The 25,089-nt window shown below is 43.1% G+C and overlaps 1 protein-coding gene across 10 annotated transcripts in view; it reads right to left on the bottom strand.

Annotated features, from left to right (window-relative positions):
• The window catches only part of PUM1 (pumilio RNA binding family member 1), a 125,603-nt gene that overhangs the window by 88,655 nt on the left and 11,859 nt on the right, over positions 1-25,089 (bottom strand). For all 10 annotated transcript variants that reach the window (XM_044997702.1, XM_044997711.1, XM_044997701.1 and 7 more), the window contains one exon: positions 6,255-6,323. In XM_044997702.1, coding sequence (XP_044853637.1) covers positions 6,255-6,323 — 69 coding nt within the window. The remainder of the gene's footprint in view (positions 1-6,254; positions 6,324-25,089) is intronic.

Genomic DNA, 25,089 nt, shown 5'->3' with positions numbered 1-25,089 from the left:
CTTCTTCCACTGTCTTGAGCCACCAGTACTGCAAACTAAGGCCTTAACCTATCATCTGACCTGCGGGAGTGCAGTCCTAGTGGCAATGAGCTTTCACACATGTGCGAGGCCTGGCTCACACGGATCATACTGCACGATCAGGACCTTGCTAAGCAGAAGAGAAGATTGTTTTCTCAAAGGTGATCCTTTTTAATGGCACTGGGGAATGCCTTTTCACCTGGGTCACAAGCTTCATGTCTGGGGATCGGGAGGAGGAATATAAATAAGTATGATCTTGACAGATAGGCACAGAAAAAGGGAGGCTCTCAAACATGGTTCTTCTTTCTCTGATCATGTAATTTTAAGGGGGACTACTCACCTATAGCTTTTGATGGATTTTCTTCTGGAGCATTCAGAATGCTCTTAAATCCAGAGGGATCATCCATAATATCCTCCACAGCTACTTTTTAAATCCAGGTTGCAAAGATTTTAGAAGATCAGAACTGGTTTTGGTTGTTGTTGTTGGGAGGGGGGAGGAGGAGGCAGGAGGAGAAAGATACTCTTTTTCTGGGGGTGACAAGGTTTGCTGGATTTTTTTAAATTCAGAAGTTCTAACATCTCAAATTCAAGTTGTTTAATCTTTATTTACATGCAAATATTTATCGGTTCTAGTTTATCATTCACTGCCACAACTGTCTCCAGCTAGCATAATTTTTTAATTGGTCTTCTAAGAATCTTCAAACATTGTTTTGTAAGACAATAAGCATGTTTTGGCCTTTTGATAAACCAATGTACAGTTGGAAACATTGGCATGGAAGTATTCTTATGTTGTTTTAAAGTCTGCCACTTTTCAGCATGGTTACAATCAAGAAAAGTTTAATAGCTGAAAAACATGCACAGATGCAAACATTTTGTAGAATAAGGAGAAGGAAGCCAACCGGGAACACAACTATCATGCTTTAAAGCCAAAACACGCCTCCTGGACTCCCCTCTCAATACTCACTGCAACCAAGTGAATTGATATTCTCTAGATTCCAAAGAATCTGACACAGAAGAGATGGGAGAAAACAGAGAGACAGATCTAATTTGCATTCAGTTCCAGCTTTTCTGTCAAGGCAGGAAATTTATAATCAGAACTAGATCAGCACAAGAAAAAAAAAAGCAGCTAAGCAAAAGCATCGACTGTGCTAAAAACAAGTTACAGATAAGCTAGACACAAGAATCACCAACATCGAACATCACATCATAATGATGTGGCTGTAAAGTGAGCAAACTGCTCAATGAAGTTAAATAGAGTAGATGAAGGAGTTAAATGACAAATATTCATTCCTGTGGCAAAAGCCAAATATCTAGATTCCTAAAGGTATGGACTCTCAGGACTTAACCTTACCCTCCTGTTAAAGGATCAGGTAGTTTCACAGGTGGAGAGAGGAGCATGCAAGGAGCCTTCCTCATGCCCTCTTGTGCATGTCACTGCCGTGTGCCTAAGGGATACATGATGCCCCAAAGATTCTGGGAAGGAGCTAGGACCATGAACCTCTTTCCTTAAGAGACTGGATCAGCCTGCACCATCCTCTGGCACACCAGTCTGCTTGGGTGGGAAGTGCCTTCTTAAGCACTACTTCCCTGCTCTCCTCATAGGGCAGAGAGGTTCTACACAGAGCCATCGTGGGCCTATGACCAAATGGCACAATTTGGTCAGATGTGTCTTGCAAAATGGGTAAGAACTCTACTCAGAGCACCTGCCCAACACTGCTTCCTGACCTTTGCGAATAGTGGATGGAGGGACCAGACCTCAAAATAGTCATGTGAAAGTCACTAACACAGCAAGTTTAAAACACACAGAGATGGTGTAATTCAGGAAGCAGCAATATTTTGTTCTGAATTACTACTGTATTAAACTACAAACATGCGTTTTTATCCTATGTCATTAAACATCTGCAAAGGGATGGGGAAGAACAGCCATTTACAGACTCCCAAAGAGGGATCACCATTCCTGGGAAGATTGAATTTAGCAACTGAGAAGACAGCATCCAATCACATGACTCATAAAAACAAGCATTTTAGGGGCTGGGTCAGTGAATCTGTAATGAGCTATTAAGCTTTTGCAATTCAAATTAGTTGGTTTAAACCCACCCCAACTTGATAGTGACGTAGAGCTGGTCTACACTGGGGAGGTCAGGGGCAGGAAATCGATCTAAGATACGCAACTTCAGCTACGTGAGTCTAAGTATCTTAGTTCGACTTACCTGGCCGTCCTCACAGCGGCGAGTCAACTGCCGCGGCTCCCCCATCGACGCTGCTTACTCCTTCTGCTGAGGTGGAGGACGGGAGTCAATTCGCGGATCAATTTATCACGTCCAGACAAGATGCGATAAATCGATCCCTGATAGATCGATTACTACCCGCTGACCTGGCGGGTAGTATAGACATGCCCTAACAGCTACAATAGGCTGCTAAACAGCTTTTACCCAGTATGTCAAATAAGTCTAGTAGCCTATTGGGAACTGGTTGGAAAGAACAACCAGTATCAACACTTCAAGATTCTCAGCAAAAGCCAAGGACTGAATGGGCTGTACAGATTGAAATATACTTCTCACGGTCCAAGGTAGTCTCTCCAGGTACAATGATGGAGCTGTGCAAGAGAAGCTTGGGCTGGTGCTGTCCCTCTTGTATGGCTACAGAAGAGGCCATTCTCCAGAGACTTCTGCACTTCTCACAACATACCAAATGTAAGAAGAAAGGCATTTTGGAGAGTAGCATTTGCCAAAGCAAAATGGGAATGTCGCTAAAGGGTCACCAGTGGAATCTACACCCTCAATGGGACTGGTCTCCACAACAGACTAGAATGGGCGTGGACAAGGAGAACGATTTTTTAAACTTCCTTGTGCTAGTGAAAGAATAAATTTAATGAAAAAGAAGCCACTGCACACTAACAAACTCCCTGTTCTGTAATGTATATGTAATAGGGCTATACTACAGAGAGATTTGGTAATATTGTGTATATTATCCAAAGTATTTTGGCTTAGCTTGAGGAGAACATGTATTTTTCTTTTTGGAGGCCTGTATACGGATAATAGTTCACGGTGGAATGGGCAGGATTTCAACATATTAGCTTCATATGGACTGGATGATGTTTGTAATCCAAGGAACTCTGCCAGGGGGCCTTTTTGCACTGGAACATATTTTAAGATCCTCTAAGAAGGACAGGATCAGACTTTGTGATTTATCTTATTTCCACTTAAGAGCTTTGTTACACTGAAAATACCTTGGAAGAGCTATCTTGGTGTAGCTCTGTTCTTTGAGTACTATACTGAGCATAAGCCTGTTGAATCATCTGCTATTTTGCAGTTTTATTTTTGAATAGGTCTATCTACTTTCATACTAGGCATCAACCCCACTCTGGTATTTGACCAGCAATTGAATGCTGGGACCAGTTGGGAAGCTTGGTGAACGGTTTTTATTTATCACACAACTAAAATTATACGGAGCAGGAGTGATCGACTTATGAGGAATAGTTAAAAACTAAACATGCAGAGTTTGGTTAAGCAGCACCTACGTAGGAGGGAGGGGACAGAAAATGGTCTACAAATATGTTAAAGGTGCAAACATTAAGGATGCAAAGGAATTATTTAAAGATGTAATAAGAGGACAAACTTCAGGATAGAAGAATTTCCACTGAATGTTAGAAAAGCTTCTGGGGATGTACTGGGCCGTAAGTCTCAGGGAAGCGGCAGAAGCCCAACTGCTTGGGGTCTTTAAAACCTGACTGGACACAGCTCTAGAATATGTGCTGAAGAGAAAAAGTCTTGCCCTGGCTGGAGAGGGACTAGATGAGAATCAACTTTCAACCTATAATAGGTGATACAGTAGATCTAGGTAGGCTGTGGACCCTCGCACAGTGAGTACTAAACAGAACATTATGATCAGCAATGAGACAAGTGCACACGGTAAAGCTTTCCCTAGCAATACTCCCCTACTGCGAACCAACAAGAGTGTGGAAGAATCCTGCAAATAGCTAAGCTGTTCAGCCAGGGAGCAGAGGCAGCAAAGGCATTACAATCTGAGGAATAAGCAATGTGGATTTTTTTTTAGAAATTAAATATACATTACACCTAAAACTAAGCTGGCATGGATAAAGAACAATAGCACACGATGCAGAGTTCTTCTGTAAATAGCAATGGCACTGTCTTTACAAGAATTAAGACTGATAACAGGGTGGAGTGATTTCAATCAGGAAGCAGGAAGCTTTGATTTATATCTATTTTAATCTTTTTTTGCTTCTGTTCTTTGTTATTTTCCTAAGGAAAGGTCGAGTCTCATTGGCTGGTAATCATTAAAACGTTGATTTGCAACTAAATACAGACTTTAAACTAATTTTTCACCTAATTAGGAGGATATACTATATCTATATATGGTCTTTTAAGTAACTTCATAGCTTAAGATACATTTATTCAGATTCTTAATATTTACATTATGATAGAGAACAGTGAATGATGGATTATTTATTAAATGATTAGTGTCAAGAAGCATTTGGATGGAAACTGGAATTTAATTAAAAATGCAAAACCCATTTTTAAATTATCTTAAATGTGCCAGATATGTAATATTTATCAAAACATCTAGGTTTAGCTGGTCCTCAGCACAGTAGGCAGGAATTGATGACCCCTTCCAACCCTAGATTTCTATGATTCTATGTTTTACGTTTAAAACTGATTATTAAAACAAAGTATTATTTATAGTTAGCAAACTGAAATTATCCCAACAACCATGTCCTTCAAGATTTAAGAATTAGCAGATTCCATCCTCACCCCTCCATTTTTATTCATATATTGGAAGAGGAAAACAGACTTTCCTGCTTTTTCCAACTCCAATAGGTTTCTCAACTTTGAATGAATCAAAATAGTCACTGAACTGAAAATAAATATTCTCTCTGCACCTACAGCTGTCAAAAACTGGTTTGGCTCTTCAAACTGTGGTTCCAGGTCCTTAAGCCAGACATTTCTACCTGTTCAATAACTTGACTCTCTTTAAAACTTTGGCAACAAACATCTACTACTTGAATAACTGAATTGAATTTAAATTATTTTAATAGGATTATAATCAAGTTCAGGCCTTAACTGTTGATTTCAAATTTATTTCAAAATAAACCTGTATTTTGGGGGGTTTGTTTCTTTTTTAAAATCATTGATTTTTATCCACTCTGACAATTCTACTGGCTTGAGGAGCCAGCCAGCTCACAAGACAGAAGAGAAAATAAACTGGTCTGTGAACAGCAGAAGGAATATTAAACTGAGCCGTAAGAGACCAGGAGAGCAGAACATGTTTTGCAACTAACATGGACATTTAAAGTTGGGCTGGTCCTTTTCGTTGTTGCATTTCACACCATGTCTGAAGCTAGTAATTCTACATTTCCTCTTAGGATACAAGAATCAAGTAAATTAATATTACTTCTTTTCATTTAAGACCTGCTAACTTTCTTTCTAAGTCTTCTGCTGGCATTAGTAAACTCACAAGAGAACTTTTTACGCACACAACTTCATGGACTAAGGACCACTTTAGTGGACGGGGGAATCTTGCTTTTTGCCCCAGGTACCACCCTTGACGTTGCCCCTTCGCAGTGTTCTAAGTAACTTGCACAGAAATATGCACCCATCAGTTTTGAAGCATGAGGTTAAGATGTCTAACTCATTTAAAGCTGCAAGCTCTCCATGTATAGCTTTTTAAACTTCATCACAATAGCTAAAGCTGCCCATAGTAAGAAATGGAGAACAGGCACTTACAGACCAACAAAAAAAAAAGCCTTGGTTATGTAGTCTATTAATTACCTGTATACCTAAAAGGAACATGCGACAAGCGTATGATACCTCGTAGCAAGACATGGGAACACATGCCACAGAACTGGAACGGATCTCGGGGGCATCAAATCCAGTTCCCCAATACTGCAGACAAACCCATCATATAAACCCCTTCACATAAACTAAGCAAGCTCCATTCTCATGTTTCCACCATTCAGCACAACCCACTATTTTATTACTTGCTGATGGTAGAACACCTAGAGGGCTTAGATGTTTCTCTTCCTAGGCTGGAGTACCTCCTAACAGACTTTTTGCAACAGCCATGATGCAGGACTTCAAGGGAGGAATGGCAGATGTAGTTTTGAGAAGAGAATCCACCTCTCATTTCTGAAAGAATGATGATCTCTTCTCCCTTTGTCCCATCACACACACACACACACACACACACACAATCTGTTCTAAAGATGTTTCACTTACCTCTCCCATAGCCCTTCCCTCCAGAGCTAGTGCTTGAAAATCATGATTCAGTTCATCCATTGAACGCACCTATTATAAATGGAGGAGAAAAATATGAGGCAATTACTATATTTCATTCCAATTACAAACAAAAAGGTAATCAGTTTATCATTTATTTTTTCAGACATAAAATGCCAGTGAACCTTACTCTTTAATAAAGTACATCACAAGGCAGTTTAGGTGCAAAATATGACTTACCTTCACAACTCTTAAAATCTGGAGTATATTTTCTACCAATTCTACACATATAGTCAAAAGTAAAAATAAGCAACTCTAAGACCAATAAGAGTGATTTCCCTTGCTACAGGAGAGATGAATATTGCAAAGAGCTGTATTAATATCTCTGTGCACAAGCAAATGAAAAAATGAGAAAACATGATCTCCATAATATTAAACAATGAAGAATAAAAACATTCTGAAGTAGTACACTAACATTTAAAATCAACAGGTTGGCAGTGTATATAACATAAAATCATTAGCATTAAATAGCACCTCACCATCTGAGCCTACAATGGCTCCTTAATAAAGTTTATCTGAAAAGAGTTTATCTGATCCACACAGACTGGTGCCACACATTCTGTCTGCGAGGGACAGAAAGCGCAAATTCAGATGCACGTTAGCTTTAAAAAAAAACCGATTCTCTAAACATCCTTACACTACTCCAAATTTACAATAAGCCTTAAGGAATCGGTTCCAACTGTTTCTTTAGCAACTTAGCAGGTCTTCTGATCAAAGAGTTGGAAATCACATAAATAAAAACTCCTCTCCCAAAACAAACCATTTAAAAATGGTTTTGCATAGTGAAACATTAATAAAGGCTTTCAACACAAGAACTATTCAGAGAGAAAACACCGTTTGTAGTGTTCTAATATTTCTTAGCGCTTACACAGCATTTTTCATCTATTCAACTGATAGTGCTTTACAAAGGTGAGTAAGAATCACTCTCCATATTGCAGATAGACAGGCTAGGTACAGCAGGGAAACAACCTGCCCAAAGTCACAGTGTGTAAGTGACAAACCCTAGATTCAAAGAGAGGTCTCAAGACTTCCAGCACATAAAATGCCTCCCTAAAAGTCGGAAAATGTAAACAAAAACCTTGGCAGCACAGGCCTGATACCCACTCATGTAAGGTGTCAACGTCGCCAAACTTTTGCTCCAAGACTTGTTTTTTAGATTTTTCTCATGCCCAACTCCTTACAAGCATCCAGAATCATCTCTGACTCTGTGAAACACCTTCCTTTCTTCCATGCTTAAGTTCAAGGAAGAAGAAAGGTGGCAGTGGCAGCAACCTTAAGGAACTCCACCCTTGGAAGCCTGTCTAAAGATGAAGGATCCAACCCTAGAGCCAACCTCAACACCCCTGTAACTCCATCTCTAGGAGCATGGAACTACAGCGGGAGGAGATTAAGGGAGGAATCTAGGGGAGTGGGAGACAGATATTGTTTTCCCTTGACTCAATGCATCAATCTCAAAAAGCTGGGGAGGGGAAGAAAAACTGATAGAAGGAAAAAGTTACAGCAGGAAGACCCAAGGAGTTAAAGGAAAGAGGGAGAAAGGGGATAATGGCAGAAAAAAAACTACAAACAAGATACAGAATGAAAGATTTAAAAATGAAAAAGTGAGGTAAAGGAAAAAAGCAAGACAACATGTACTCTATAAGTCTATATTAGGGATGTTCCAATATTTCAACCTGTCTCTACGGGCAGTTATCAGAAATACAAATTTACAAAATCTTTTGAAATTATATTTTGATAACAAAATATTGACTTTTCTTTTGGCTCACAATCACTTGTCAAAAATATTCTTTGTTTATGGCACCGATACACTTAACACTAACTCTGGTGCAAAAATACAAAAGTCAGTAATTGCGTATTGAACTCCAGGAAGTGTCATCACAGAAACTTACATTTAAACTACAGGTAAATCTCCCCTATAAACACAGTTTACTTCAAAACAATCCAACTATAACAACAGATATGGGGTCCAGTGTTGCAAAGGTACATGCAACTTAACTCACATAAGCAGTCTTATTGAGTTTAATGGGACTACATCTCTACCCCCAATATAATGCTGTCCTCAGGAGCCAAAACATTTTACTGTGCCCTGGTCTACACTAAGCTCGGGGGTCGAACTAGGGTACGCGAATTCAGCTACGTGAATAACGTAGCTGAATTCGAACTACCCTAGTTCGACTTAGTTACCGTCCAGACGCCGCGGAAGCGAACTCCGCGGCTCCAGGGTCGACTCCGGCAACTCCTCCTGCCGCGGTGGAGTACCGGAGTTCGAACTAGCGCTTCCGGGGTTCGAACTATCGCGTCTAGATCAGACGCGATAGTTCGAACTCCGAGCAGTCGAACTCGCCGCGTCGACCGTCCCGGTAAGTGTAAACGTACCCTGTGTTATAGGTGAAACTGTGTTATATCAAACTTGCTTTGATCCGCCAGAGTGTGCAGCCCTGCCCGCCCCGCCCCGAGCATTGCTTTACGCGTTATACCCAAATTCGTGTTATATCGGGTCGTGTTATATCAGGGTAGAGGTGTACTTGAAAAAGTGACTTGTGTATGTTTGCTATAGGGCTCAATAATCTAATCAGACAGTCCAGACAACCAGGTACTAGAAACTAGCAATTTCCTCAGTGATTACCAGTGTAATGCACAGCAGTTAACATGTTCTTATGAGCATGCAGTGCTAACCTTTCAAAGTTGTTGGGCCTAAAAATTGAACCATCTTTTAATGATCCAAAAGCAGTATTGTTTTAAAATTTAAACTAGATTCAGGAGCGAGAGGAGGAATACCAAAACGAGGGCTGCACCACAGATCAATCCTCCACTCTCACTTCGGGAACCAGCTGCAAACCTTAGGCAATGAGAGATTGTGTGCAAGAGCAAAGCAAGCTGAGTAGGAGGGGATGAAGGACAGAGGCCACGGAGGTGCATGCATGCCTGAATCCAACAAAGCTGACAGGATTCAAACTAGACAGATCAGCCTCTACAGTTCACACTTGCGTATTAAAGTGGCAATCAGTAAAATGGTTCCAGATATTTGGATGGGTACATGAGCAATATTCCAGCATTCCCTCAGACTTTGTTTTCAGTTTCAACAAAAAAATCCTGGGTTTTACAAAAGCTATTAGTTGGTTTGGTTTTGTTTCTTTTACACTGATTTTTACCAAATTCTGGACCACTCAAACACACGAAAATGTAGATTATATTAACAAAATCCAATACACTACATTGTGCTAATCTGTTTATGCTAATAATAAATTAGTCTGAGTGTAAATACCAGGCTGCATATTGAAGTAAGGCAACGCAGTAGAAGACATGCGTGTGTGGGTTTACGTCAGCGCTCAAGTCCTAAAAAAAGAAGTACTGAACTCCCTGGACCCAGCTCCCTGCTCTGGAAGGAGGCGGCCGGGTTTGGGCTCTGAAGGTCACCTTGGAAGGAAAGATGGTGGCCAGATAATCTGGGTGGAGCCCAAGGTAACCCTCTGGGGACCTGGCTTCCCACTCTGGAAGGAGAGATGCTGGAGGAAGCAGCATTGGGAGACAGAAACCTTGCTTCCTCCGCCTCTTCTGGGTCCACTCCATAAGGGGAAGAGAGCACCTGTATTCTCTTTTTGTGGGGGGAGAGGCGGAAGCTTAGTGCATGTTGCCTCTGTAGACCTAGGTTCAAATCCTCCTTTGGGCCAGGTAAAAGGCAGCTCCGTGGTAGCTCATGGACACTTTTCCACCTCACAAAAATAGGCAGTAATAGAAACAGCAAATATGATCACCAGGATTTGGGTGGAATGGCAGAAAAAAACCCATTATGTTTACAAAGCACGTATTGACTAAGTCTAACTATTTCCATTACTTACAAGCACCAAATTCAGAGGTTATTTTTACCATGCTTTATTCTCTTTTTAGACAAAATTCAGTAAATTTAGCTTGAGAAAAATTGAGTAGTAGGACAGCATACTGAAATACTGTATGTCAAGGTTCTAAAAAAGATTCAACATCTACCACTGTCTTGCTTCCTCACACAAATCAGAAATCCAAAACAGGATATAATTCCTCAGTAATCAACCATATGCTGCTGCAGTTTAAATATGAATGTATTCTCTTAATATTTCCAAGGCTACTGTACTTGCAACTCTCAGTTCACTGGCCATTTAAACAGCATGACCATTTATAATTTTGCCTTCAGTTGTATCTTCTTGTGCTTTAATCCCCATCAAACCACACAAGCTAAGCAGGGTTGGGGTCAGTACTTGGATAGGATACATGTAAGGAATACAAATACCCCAAGAAGTGATTCAGTAGGTGCCCCAGCAAATGACAGAGGATACTGTGGTACAGGAGACCCAAAACAAAGGTCCTGACTTGTTATGGTCATGAAAAAATGTGTAGAATGTTTATAAGTGTACCAAAAGGTGTTAACCTTCATGTTCTAGCCAAATTCCAATTCTAGCTATTATGTTCTGCCTACCTAAATTTTCCTTGCAGATTCAATTGGACAGTTGTCCTGTCTTTCTTCCTAAAGTGCTTTAAAAATAAATAAACAAACAAATAAATAAATCTGTAAGAGAAAGCTATTTATCTTATAGTAACTGGAGGGTCTTTGAGATGTGTGGTCCCTATCTGTACTTCATTGTGGGATACGCATGCGCTCCATGCACCTGGAGCTGGAGAATTTTGCAAGCAGCGTCCATTGGTCCACACATGAGCCCCAGCTAATTCCATGCCTCTGACTGAGGAGACAGAGGGCGGAGTGGACCAGCCGCCTCTCCAGTTCCTTCTCCACCACAAATCAGAGAAGATCCGAAGCAGGGGGGAAGAAGAGCAGATAATGGATAGTAACTGGAGGTTCTTCAAGAGAAGTGGGCCCCATAAGGTAAGTAACTTTTTCTTCTTTTTCGAGTGCTGGTCCCTGTGTGTAATCCACTGTGGGCAATTGACAAGCAGTACTCACATAGGAGGAGGGTGCAAGGTGTTAGACTGAAAAGCCAAAGGACTGCTGGCCCAAAAGATGCATCAGCAGAGGATTCCCGTACCAAGGCATAATGTCTACCAAATGTGTGAGCTAAGCTCCACATAGCTGCCTTACAAATATCAAGCAGAAGCACCTCTTGAATGGACACCATAGATGTTGCTTGCTGAGATCTTGTGGAATAAGCTCTTACCCCATTATGAGAGGGAAGATTAGACAGGTGAAAGCAGAGTGAAACACAGCCTGAGATCCATTTCAAGTTCTTTGAGAGTAAATAGCCTGACCCTTTCTGCTATGGTAAAGAATAGTCTAGGCAGAGGATTTCCTGATTGTTTTCGTTATCCGCAGGTAAAAGACTAAGGCTCGCCAAATGGAACCTCCTTTCTTCTAAGGATGCATGAGGTTTTGGGAAGAACACAGGTAAGTGGATAGACTGCTTCGGGTGAAACTCGGACTACCTGGTGGTGAATATAGGGTGTCAATGTAATGAAACCTTGTCCTTTCGGAATATAATTCAAGAAGGATCTGCCATCAACGCTCCAAGTTCACCAGCCCTCCTGGCTGAGGTGATGGCTACCAGGAACACGACCTTCATGGGTAGGAGATACATGGAGCAAGAAAGTAATTGTTCAAAAATTGGCTTACTGTAGGGGTTCTCAACCCCCCACCCTCCCAACTTGCTATAAATCTCCATGGCCCACCAGTGCCCCAACAACTGGTTTCTGCATATGAAAGCCAGGGCCAGCATTGTGGGGTAGCAACCGGGACAATTGCCTGGGGCCCCACGCCACAGGGGCACCCATGAAGCTAAGCTGCTCAGGCTTCTACTTCAGCCCCGGGCTTCAGTCCTGCGCGGCAGGGTTTAGGCTTTCTGCCTTGGGCCCCAGTGAGTCTAACACTGGCCCTGCTTGGCAGACCCCCGAAACCTGCTTGCAGCCCCCTAGGGGGCCCTGGGCCCCTGGTTGAGGGCCACTGGCTTAGTGAGTACTGAGAGAACAAGGTTCAGGCCTCACTGAGGAGTAGGCCTTTTTATAGACAGAAAGGTTCTGATTAGGCCTTCCCAGAATTTGCTAGTCAGAGGATGTGCAAAGATCGAGCAGCACTGTGAAGGCAGATGGGATGCACTGACTGCTACCAAGTGGACCCATAAAAACTGACAGACAAACCTGCTGTCTTCAAGGAAAGAAGACAGACCTGAATGAAAAGAATATCTGTGGCTTCCAGAGAAATGCATCTTTGATGCGCCCAGACAGAGAAATGGTTCCCCTTGGCTAGGTAACATTTCCTAGTGGAATCCTTCCAGTTATTACAAAGGATGTTCTGTACAGTTTCAGACAATGATTGTTCTAAGGACAATGCCTACTCTAAAACCAGGCTCTAAGATGAAGCAGATGTAGGTTATGATGCCTGATCTTGCTGTTTCCCGGAGTCAGAGGATCAGGAAATGTAGGAATAATGATTGGTGCCAGAGGTGACACAGGAGGTTCAGGAACCAAAGTCGTCTGGGGCAGCTGGGGGCAATGCCGAATCTTGCACACAACTTGAGGCAGGAGTGGTAGTGAAGGGAAGGCATAATTCAGATCTGACCATAAAAGGAGTAAAGCATCACCCTGTGAGTGGCGACCCAGGACTCCTCTGGAACAGTATATGTTGCACTTCCTTGTTATTTGAGAGGTGAATAGGTCTCTGGTGTGGATTCCCCATTGTGGTAAACAAATATTTTCACTCTGAGTCATGAAACTCCCATGTCTGATTGACTGCAAAGTGTATGCTGAGAGGATCTGCTAGCACATTCTGGTTTCCTGGGAGGTAGACTGCCGACAAGGTAATCTGATTGCTGATGTACCAAATTCCATAGACTGACCACTTCTGCACACAGTGGAAAAAAAATCTCTCTCCTCCCTGTTTGTTGATGTAAAAGACAGTCGTGATGCTGTCTGACATTACGAGGGAACGGTGACCTTGAATGAACAGGAGAAAGGTTTCGCAAGCCCTTCGAGCTGCCTGTAGCCCTAGAACACTGAGGGCATTCTGGACTCTCAAGATGTCCAGATGTCTTATGTGGTATGTTGTCCTTGTGAGCTCCCCAACCCAACAGAAATGCACTGGTAAGGATCTTCATGTCTGGTGCGGAGGCAAGGAAGGGAATGCCAATGCAAACCGGACAGGAATTCTTCCACCATGACATGGACGATATCACTGTGGTGGGGTCACTTGGGTACTCATGGACTGTTGGTTTGTCAGGTACACAGTTTGAAGCCACATTTGCAGGCAAAGAATTTAGAGTCCTGAAAAAGGCCTGGCATAAGGCCATATGACCTAGGAGAGAGACCAGTCTTGAAAGGCTCTCTGACAGAGGTCGCAGAAATCATGGATTCCGTGACTTCCTGCCCTGGGGACAGCCACACCAGCCACTGCTGGAGTGGCCTGTGGCCATCTGCACCAGCCACTGCTCTGGTGGTCCCTGTGGTCTCTGTGGGGACTGGCCAAGCAGCAGTCCCGGGTGCAGCAGGAGCAGACGCAGCTCGGTGGGTCCCGGCAGCAGTCCCGGAGCAGTGGGAGCGGCAGCAGCCTCCCCCTCGCCTCCCCGGCAGCTGGTGCCATGGGACCCCCAGGGCTTTCCCTCCCCCCCATTCAATATAGTATATTTGTGGTATAAGTCACGGACAGGTCAGGGGCTGTGATGTTTTGTTTCTTACCTGTGACCTGTCCATGACTTTTACTAAATACCGGTGATTAAATCATAGCCTTAGTTGAGATCAGGTCTATGATAACATTCTTACCCTGAAACATGTTTCTCAGCAAATAAGCCCTTGCAGTGATGGAATTTAAGGATTCCTTGATGAAGTCCCAAGTCTGTGCAGGGATGAGAATGGATTCGTCAGCATGTATGCTGGCCTCCAGAGAGAAAAGGAGTTGTAACTATTGTCAAAGTCAACGATTGGGCCTCTTGGCATGATTTGGCAATAAGAAGCCAATCATCGATGTAGGGGAAGACAGTGAAACCACAGCATTTGATATAGGCTGCTACGACAGAACACCTGGGTCAAGACCCTTGGGGCAGGAACAATGCTTAAAGGTAGTATTCTGTACTGAAAGTGGTTGGAGCAGACTATGAATCTGAGAAAGCATCGGTGAGCAGGATGAATGTCCACATGAAAGCTGGCATCCTTCATGTTGAGAGCTCTAAACAATGTATTTTTCCAGGAATGGAATTATAGATGCTAACATGACCATGCAAATCTTGGGTTTACAAATAAAGTAGTTGAGATGGCAGAGATCAAGAAAGGGTCTCAGAGAGCCTGTCTTTTTGGGGACTAGGAAATGTGTCAAGTAAAAACACCTCCTTTGGTATTGAAGAGGAAACCACTCTATGGCGTCTTGCTGTTAGAAATATTCCATGTCTTGTCTGAGAAAGGGATTTTGGATGGGGTAGGGATGCAAACAATCATATAGCCTGAATGGACAACGCTGAATACCCATGTGTCTTTTTATTGCATTCCAGGTGCTGAAAAAGTGTGCAAGCCAACAACCAAAAGGTTCATGGGAGTCAGGAGGTCTTGGAGTCACTGGTTTGCAAGCTCCTGAACTCCAATCAAAAATAATGTTTAGTCAAGGGCTGGGACTGGAACGAGGAACCCGCTACAGAAGGTGTGGGGAAGTAGGTCTTTTGAGCTCTCTGCCTTTAGTGGGGTGGCTCATCAGGTCTCTGGTGAAAAAACCATTGAGCCATTGGTCTAGGTTTGTATTGTTGCTGATGTTTCTATTTGGTACAGGTGTAAATATTTCCACAGAATGAAGGGTGACCCAAGAGCCCTCTAAAGTGCATAGAGACTCATCCACCTTTTGATTAAATACATTGGTCTCATTGAAGGAAAGGTCTTCAACCGTGTTGAGGACCTCCTTAGGAAACCCCAAAGCATGGAGCCATGACTCCCTGCATGTCATGATAGCAGTAGCCATTGCCCTCGAAAATGTATCAGTCTCATCTACTGCTGATTGGAGAGTGGTCCTGGCAACCATTTTGCCGTCCTTTATGAAAGCCTGGAAAAGAGTTCTGTCCTGCTCCAGGAGACTGTCAGTAAAGACAATTTCAGAGTTCAGGAAGTTGTACTTAGCCAGTTACCAAGCATTACTGGCTATCCTGAACTGGAGGCTAGAAGATTAAAAGACCTTCCTTCCCATTAAGTCAAGATGCCTGCCCTCCTTGTCAATACGGGTAGATCGAGAGTGTTGCTGCCGAGATCCCTCTGCAGCAGCTTGGGCCACTAAAGAATTAGGAGAAGGATGAGAGAACAGAAATTCTCCTGGCTGGGACATAATACCATTTCTCTGACCTATTAGGGATAGGAGTGCAGGTAGCTGGGGTATGCCAAACCATTCTAGTTGGCTCTAGGATAGTTTCTTTAACCAGGACCACTATTCTACTGGAGCTGAAGAACTGAAGGATGTCCAGGAGCTTTACAGATGCCTCTTCAGGATCATCAGTACGCTTCCCTGCAAATCTGCAAAGGAATTTCTGGAATGGATTATAGTCATCAGGGGAGAATGGAGATATCAGAGTCACCACCTCATCTGGTGATGGAGACGGCAATCTTGTTGCATCTGGTGAAACCACCAGACTGGTGCATACTGCTCTTCCTCTGTAGAATTTGGGGGCAATTCTGGTTGAAGGGAAGGGGTGATTCCCTAGCAGACCAGACTGACTCTGCAGAATGGAACTGGTCCCATGGCCCTCAGTATGGCCAATAAGATGGGTTGAATGGCAGCTGCAGTGGTCCCCAAGGCATGGGGTATCAATAGTTCTGAGGCAGATTATGAGGTGGAGGTTGGTTTCAAGCTGGCCCAAGTCTTCTGACTGAGAAGGTGTGTCTTGGAGGAGGGCATAGCAGTTCACTGGGTGGTTCAAAATCTCCAAGTGATGAGAAAACCGATTCCAGTTCCAACGATGGTACTAACTACACTTACTAGAGGGAAATCAGAGCCCAAAGATGGAATAGGAGACAAACTCCTTCCAAAGTCTGACTCTCTGGTAGAGTAATAACCTCTCTCAAAAGGGAGGGACTCAAAGGAGTGGAAGACTTTGGGTCAAGGAGAGCAAAGGCATCCTCAGAAGGAGCGTAGGTCCTGGTAGTCTCAGAATGAGAGGCATCCTGTCTCCCCAAACTGTGCCACTGAAGACGAAGATGGAACTGTGGGTGACCGATGCCCTTGGCAACTGGTCTTTGTCAGTGATGACAGATCCCAGGGGTTGTGCTTGGGGAGTAGCAGAAGCACTGGTACTGTTGGATAACAATCTGGTGCCAATGGAGCCCTAGACTTGTGGACTTTTCTATCATGCCTAGGCCTGGTCTGCACTAGAGAGTCAGGTCAACGTAAGCATCGACCTAACTCTTTGCGTCTCAATGCTGCTCCCACCACATCGACTTAACTCCACCTCCGCAAGAGGCATAGCACTTAGGTAGTTAGGTTGACGCAGCGTCAGTGTAGAAAATTAAGCAAACTTAAGTTATATTGATATACAGCCACCGCAGTAATTAAATCAGTGTTGTTTATCTATACTAGCTGTCAGGGACCCACACTGACAGCCAGTGCAAGTGCTCATGGTGAGGATGCGCACCGCCGACAGAAGGAGCTAGCATGGATCTATATCACTGATTTAATTACTGCACTGGCTGTACGTCGACATAACTTAAGTCAACTTAATTCTGTAGTGTAAACATGTCCTTAGGATATACTACATTCTCTTGGGCTGAATCTGGCTTCTTCAAAGTGCATTTAGACCCAGCACAGGGATCTGTGGGGGTAGACTCCTTCACTCCTGATTCAGGCCTCATTGCTGAGTCAGGTTGATGTACAGTGAGGTCCCCTAGCCTGGGTCCGACCTGACCTTTTCCATTAGGTGCTTCCTAAGGTGAAGTTCTTGCCCATCCCAGGTACAGCTAAGGAATGACCAGCAGATACTGGATTTTGCAGTGATGTGGGCTTCCCCAAGGCAGTACAAGCAACATTGGTGGTCATTGTTGACCAAGAAGGATCGCAGGCAGAAAGCACAAAATTTTAAAGCCCAGAGTCCAGTACCTAAATGGAGTACGGGGGTTGGGGGGATGCTCCCCCGGTGCTGGAGACTAACTACATAACACAAACTATCAGATAAAAACTTTAAAACTCAAGAATATAAAAACTATTTATAGATATCTAAATATATTTTCACTGATACAGAAGAAAGCTGAAGCTTCAGAGACTAGAGATTCCAATCCAGACCACGTGGTGGTGATAAGGAACTGGAGACACCGTCAGTCCGCCCCACCCTCTATCTCCATGGTCAGAGGCACAAAGTGAGCCAGAGAGCACATGTGGACCAATGGACACTGCCTGAAAAATTCCTCAGCTCTGGGGGCAAGGAGTACATAGGTATTCCACAGAGGAACACACATAGGGACTAGCACTCAAGAAGAAAAACCCTCTCAATCAAGTCTCACTTCCTTAGTGATTGTACACCTCTACCCCCATATAACACAACCCGATATAACACAGTAAAGCAGTGCCCCAGGGGGGCGTGGCTGTGTGCTCCGGCGGATCAAATCAAGTTCGATATAATGCGGTTTCACCTATAACACGGTAAGATTTTTTGGCTCCCGAGGACAGCATTATATCGAGGTAGAGGTATAATGTCATAATCCTATTAGTCTTTCAGGGTAGGGAAGCCCTTAATTTCTAATGTAGGTCACCTTTCAAGTAAAACGTTAACATTGGTAAATGGATTTATTTAATTTTTACTAGAAAAATGCTAACAAACTGCTGTCAACAGCCTTGGAGATAATATAAAAAATATGCACCAGTTTGATATGTCCATGTAGTTAGAGCACTACAAACCCCTAGCATATACCCGTATGACATACTTCCGTAATATGCCACACCAATGTAAACAAAGCTTTGCACGGGTGCAATTATCCATGACACAAAACCAGGGCAAATTTTTCAAAATGTCATCAGGGCCTAAAAATTGAAGACTTGTCAACTTCCACAGGAAGTCATTGTAATTTACCAGTTAAGTGCTATTACCTGGTAATTAGAGGTAGCTTCCCCCAGTGCTAAACAAGGCAAATCTGTTTTCTTATTCAACAAGTACTGTTCGTCTTCACCCAAATCATGCTACAATACTGTAACGTTATACTGTTGATGTTGAAACTGAAAGAACTCATTTCCTCTTGACTTAACACACAAATAACAGCACAATAACAACAGCTGAACACACTCCATGATGTTATCTTAGACCTGGCTTAGTTGTACTGCTTTCTAACTGTGCACTAGTCTCTCTCCTCTCAAGAGAAAAAAGGCTGCCCTCATCATGCTGTCCTGTGGTGAAGTCACTTCCTCTACTCAATGGAAGACAGGTGACCTGCAAATGACCTGCAAACATCTGCAAAGCTCTAAAACCCATGCCACCTCATTTCTCTTCAAAGCTGTGCTGCCTTTTCACTTCCAACGGCAGCAGAAAATGTCAGCTCTTCTAAAGTCCATCCAGCTACCTTTTCCATTTTAACCAAAAGGTATCTTAAGGTTTATTATGTGAATTAACTGGAAGGCATCAGAAGTACACTACAGACAAATGCAAACAAAATAAAGACGTCTGTTTACTTGGCAAAAGCCCTAAATTGCTTCCACCTGCTTTTATGGTCAAGTTTAACTACTACACAAAACTTTCAAGACAGAAAGGTTGGAGGGAGGGATATCTGTGGAGAAGTTTACAAAGTTTAACTAAGTTAACAAACTTTGAGCACGGCAGTGGAAGCCATCATAGCCTGGGTCTAGATTAGAGAAATTTGGCAAGTTAGCCACCATATACTTATGCCAGTAACACAATTTGGGTGTACACAGAAAAGTGCTCATAATGGTGCACCGGTACTACAGTCACAGTTTGAATTACATTTGTTTCAAACATGATTAACTACCAAGTGGTCCAACAGAACCATGCCAATCTCCACGTATGCGGTCTCAGTGTGAGCTGAGATCACGGGCGAGAGAGTTCTGCCATGAATGTCTCAGTACATAGGTCACTCACTGCTCAGGTGGTCTTTCTGATGTATTTTCACACTTCCACTGCACAGGGTTCAAGTTGGCCAGAAGGCATACCTGTAAAAACAGCATTACGTATACCATGGAGCTCAGCTGAGAGCTATTTTCATCGTGACCATCATCTTTTCCTACTACCTCTGGTCAATAAATTTGTCACATCACCCATCTCAATGGAGACCATTATATAATCAAATTGCCAGCTGGTCAGAGGCAGACATGTAGGCACGACTGGTATAGTTCTGGGAAAGGATGATGGTCCAGGGCCAGCTAAACGCTGTCATAGCAATATTTCACTCAATCTATGTAAAGCAACTGGAGTGGCATCTCCACAGGTAGCACACTTATTTCACATAAAGATGCATGACTCAAGATGCAGTTCCAAGCGTAAAACTTCCTGATTACATGAGTAAATGAACCAAATCCCTTGGACTCACCCTTCCACAATCCTGAGGTACTATTAGCTAGAATGGAAGCGCCTCTTGGCTTAATCCTGAGGTAGAAGGAAAAATTGACTGTAGAAGCCACACAGGCCAGGGAACCAACAAGCTGGACCAGATTCCCAATACAATGTGCAAGATGTCTTATTGCAGGTGTGGCAGGGGCCAGGGCAGTGGAGACAGCAGCCAAGCTGAGGAGTTCAGAAGAAATGGAGAGCAAAGGAGCCCTTCGCTATAGCCTATACAAGTCTTAGCAGAATTTGATTTTTTTTTTTTTTTGCAATTTCAACTTTGATTTTTAATTTTTTTTTCAATTTTTAACTATTTTTATTTTTACAGTTGTGGGAAATTAAGGGGAGAAGGGTTGAGGTTAGAGGTAGGACAGCACTGACAGTGGGACTGCAAGGGCCCGAGTCAGGTATGTGGGAGGCTGCGGACCTGGGCTGGCAAAGCAGAGCCCCTCACCAGTCCAGGCTGCATGGAAGAGGGCAAGCCCCTGGTCATGGGGGAGGCCACCCTGCTGCTGAACAGTTCCTGTCCAGGGTCAGTCCCTGCAATCCTGACTGGTGAGTGAGCAGGGCCGTGACTGCAGAGCTGCAGACGGCTCCCTGCACAGCAGCGGGGACAGTGACAGCCAATCCCGGCTGGCTCAAGGTGCAGGGAGTTACCAATGGGTATTTTTTCCAACAAGTTCAGTGTGTCAGCTGAAACTGATGTTTACTGACAGCTATCAATTTTAACTGAATTCTGACAAGCCTACCTATTTGATTTTAATATGTACCAACCAGGGCAGAATCTGCAGGCTCAGGAACAGGGCAATGAGATTTCAGAGTTCTTACAAATTCCATTAGCGTTTATAAAATGGCAGATGGAACCTCATGAGGGTGGAAATCTTCACCTCTCCCTCTACCCCACAAGCTCCTATTCCACTGACCTCCACCATTCCCCAAACTCCTTGCCTCCATGACACAAGCAACAGCTGCAATGGCTCATCCTCAACACTTCCAGGGCAGTTACTCCATAATTTCAAAATCCTGACATTCCCTACAGTCCCCTATCTTGGTTACAAGGGCTGTTATTCCCAGTCAAGTGCCCGGCTTGGCATTTACCGTGGCTGGTTGGCCCACACAATGTGGCTGGACTTGCACCTAGTGGAGGACAAGGGGAGGAGGAATGCAAAAGTAACAAACTGCAAGTCTAGAAATAGGATAACTTTCTGCAATAAAAGTATATACTGTTCAGTATGGCACACGCACTTTTCTGTCATGACTGAGTCAGTTCATATGCTGGACCACGGCACTTCAGTAGCACGTTGCTGTTATCTCTCTGCAATCACCGGCCATGAGTTGAGGGGTGAAAATGACTATTAGTTCTAATGAGGGATGTAAATATCATTTAAAAAGATAACCGTTTAAACAATTAAAATTATATCATTTAACTGGTTAACTGATTAAAACGAGAGGGGCCGGGGCTGTTCCAGCCAGCGCACAGGGAGTTAACGGTTAGTATGGATTAACAGTAAAACCAATCTTTGCCAGTTAACCGTTTAATATTTTACAATCCCTAATTCTAACCCCTATTTTTCCCCAACCCTGAACAGCTGTGTCTGAAAACATTTAATAGATCAAGTCCTCCTGCCTTACAATTAGTTTTTGGGCAAGGCAAGTTACACCCACAGACGCTCACACAACCAGTCCTCCAATATCGTTATGCAAATATCTCGTACAGATTTATCAGCCCTTCCTCTCACTCTCTCAAACAATTCCCTTCAAAAAGAACCCTCCAGAGACGTTTCCCAGTTGGCCTATAATGAAGTAACCTGTATTACTCTGTGTTCCATGACTATCACCAGATGATCCTCCATGATTCTTCCCCACTTTTATGGCATTAAATCAGCACCCCCACCACACGTCATGTTTGTAAGAGCTGTGCACAAGGGCTAGTCATAGGTCCTTTACATTTCCATCCCAAAAAGAAAGCGGCTCCTAAGGCATTGGAATCTGAAACTGAAGTTGCAACTTGAAAGGGGTATTAACGTAATAGTTAATAACCATAGGCTGTGTCCCTCTCCCTACTCCCAAAAAATATCTACTCCACTATCGATATCTCAGATGAGGGAAGGTGGAGCAAACCCACAGAGATGGAACACCTGATAAAGATGGCTATCCAGGAAGAGGAGGAGCAGCGGAGATCTATTAATGGAACTGCACAGAAATGAATAGAGAGGGATTGAATTAGGAGTCTGAGGTGCATAAAATAAAAAGGACCACTACTGAAAGGCAGAAGAAGAATTCTGAAAAATGGAGAGAGGCAAGAGAGCACAGACAGGAGGACAACAGTGATTCTGCAGCACTTGGATACTACAGTGATGAGGGCCTTCTAACTTACAGCAGAACCTCAGAGTTCTGGTCACAAGAGTTACAAACTGACCAGTCAATCGTACACTTCATTTGGAACTGAAAGTACACATCAGGCAGCAGCAGAGACAAAACAAAAAGTAAATACAATACATTACTGTGTTAAATGTAAACTACATAAAAAAGGCAAGTTTAAAAAAATTGGTATGGTAAGGAAATTGTTTCTGTGTTTGTTTCATTTAAATTACGATGGTTAAAAAGTAGCATTTTTCTTCTGCACAATAAAGCTTCAAAGCTGTATTAAGTCAATATTCAGCTGTAAACTTTTGAAAGAACAACCAGAACGTTTTGTTCAGAGTTACGAACAACCTCCATTCCCTAGGTGTTCATAATTCTGAGGTTCTACTGTACCTGGAAATACAAATGGTGCAGAGAGATGTTAGGAGCACATGTGACAGTTGCAGTGGGAGTTTTTAATGAGTAATTAAAAAACGAAAAACTGACTGCTGCTTTGACTTTGCAACTGGCCCCTTACCTTCAGCCAGTTGCCCCAAATCTTCAGCTCCCTCACAACTTCTCCTCAGGCACCCCACCCCTTCGCAACAGGAAAATGCGTCTCCTAATGAGATGAATTTCATGCACTTGTAAGAGAATATATTGTTTACACACTCTTCTACGTGATACATTCCTTCTGATAATGCAAATAGGCCTGCCAGCGTTTGTGTATAATAAAGTTTATTCTTGAAAACAAGGGCTGAGTATTTTGCACATCATTCACTCCTCCAAGAACTGTTCCTTTCACATTAATCCTTCTTAACACCATCCAGTACATAACCCTGCCCAAAAAACACAACGCTTGAATTATATAATTCTCTACAAATTTCCACAAAGGCAAAGTATCATTATGAATTAAGAATAGTTTTAATACATAAAACTAAACCAGCTACATCACACCATATTTTCCAAATTCCAGTCACTTCACTGCTCCGCACAAAGTTCCTGGCCATCACTTTGAAAGCATGTGCCCAGGGCATTTATCTGCTCAAAGCTCTGCTGGCTGTTCTAAGAGCTTCAAGTATAGCTACTTGCTTTTCATAGGTTGATGCCAGTCCAGCTGTCTTGGAAATCCACTGTTAACTGAAAATGTTATGTCTACTTTCATGTCTTAAAAAAAACCAAGGCAGATAAAAGACATATTAGTCTCTGAAGAAATCATGGTGGGTCAAACATCTCCATCTTATTTTCAGTTTCTGAAATGAACATTATTCTGTACCCGCTGAGGGTATAACTGGGTTGATGTCTTTCCAAGTTTCAGTAATATGCTCTGACTCCCCTTCCCCCACCCCCGGGGGGGGGGGGGGGGGGGGGGGGGGGGGGGGGGGGGGAGAGAAGACAGACTGGGCAAATGGGTTCTATAAATAGTTACTGCAGAATTCAGGAAACTCAAGTACGTACATTTCCTAATTATCTCTGTTTCATTGGCCACCATGAACCCATGCCTATGTAGTACTATATACTGCCCTGCAGACTTCCACAACAAGAGCAATCATGGTGGATTTCCCAATCCCAAACCAGTACCCCACTAACCAGTAATGATCTAAGGCAGCCAGTTTACAGAAGGCAATTGCAACTTGCTTTTTCAAGTTGAAGGAAGCTCATCACGATGGTCTGGCACTTCAGTGGCAGCACACCAGAGACACAGAGCCTTCCTTAGCCTGAAGTTATACAGCCATTACTGGGCTTGAGCACAACTTTAATATACCTGTATGGGATTGTGGTAGGACCCAAAAGCAAGATCCACCCACTAACAATTAACTGTACAAACAGCACACTGCCATCTATCCAGATGGTGGGTGCACACCTACCGCATCACAAACTCATATGAACCACGCTTTCCAGTCTCAGGCTCTTTGCACTTAATGCAGAAATATCATTTATACTACTATAGCATCTAGGAGCCTGTCATGGACCAGGACCTGTCTGTGCTGAACAAACAGAACAAAAAAAACAGTCCCTGCCCCAAAAGAGCTGCTCTGTTAGACAGCAGAAAACAGATGTATACACATGAGGAGTATAGGGAAACAATGAGATTATATTGGTCGACAGGATAGGCAGCAGTCTCAGCACACCAGCAATCTTACCATCAATCCTTCCTTAGTCAACTCACGACAACTTTTTGAAACATCCCAGAAGCCTCTCCTGTTAAGCAAGGAACAAGAACCAGGCATTCTGAACTCCATTTTGGGAAAAGGACTAGAAATGCAGCTGGCAACAGGGGACTTGGAGACGTTTCCCTAAGGAATATGGCTTCTTCTCCCACAGTTCTCCTGTACCCCTGATGGATCACATAAGGCCTTCTGAAATCTACCTCAAGCCACTGTTTCATTGACTTGTGCTAGGAACTGTGGGAAAGGCACTCAGAACAGTCATTCTACAATGATGTAGTTAGTATAGGCACTAGCGTGCATAGAGGGGAAAAATACAAGCAAAGTGCACCTGAAACATCATGGCTAATGTGGACTGTACTGTCAGTACTTCACCCTGTGCAGTCCCACAGAGAAATTCTCTAGCAAAGACAAGGACCATGGTGCTAAATGATACTGAGAAGGGTTTACCAATTTGTGACCAAAAAAAAGCCCCATACAGGCTTGCCAATGACAATTAGGTGCCAGGGTTAAAATACGTTATTCCATCAACCAACTACTGTACTATTTTTAGTCCTCTGCTATAACAATAGTCAGGAGAGAAAGAATGTAAAGTCACAAGTATCAGACAGGATTAAAAGCTTTAACTACTATTTTTGTAGTAAAGAATTCATAATAAGAACTGCTACTACCATTAGCATTTGAAGCAAAATGCTATTAAAATTACAGACTGGCTAACATTTTACATGGCATTTAGCCAAGATGGTTAATGGTTATGGAAATACTTAAGACAGACAGTCTTGTTAAACT

Source organism: Mauremys mutica, chromosome 23, assembly GCF_020497125.1.
Source record: "Mauremys mutica isolate MM-2020 ecotype Southern chromosome 23, ASM2049712v1, whole genome shotgun sequence".
NCBI lineage: Eukaryota > Metazoa > Chordata > Testudines > Geoemydidae > Mauremys > Mauremys mutica.
This window is presented reverse-complemented; position numbering and strand designations above follow the sequence as displayed.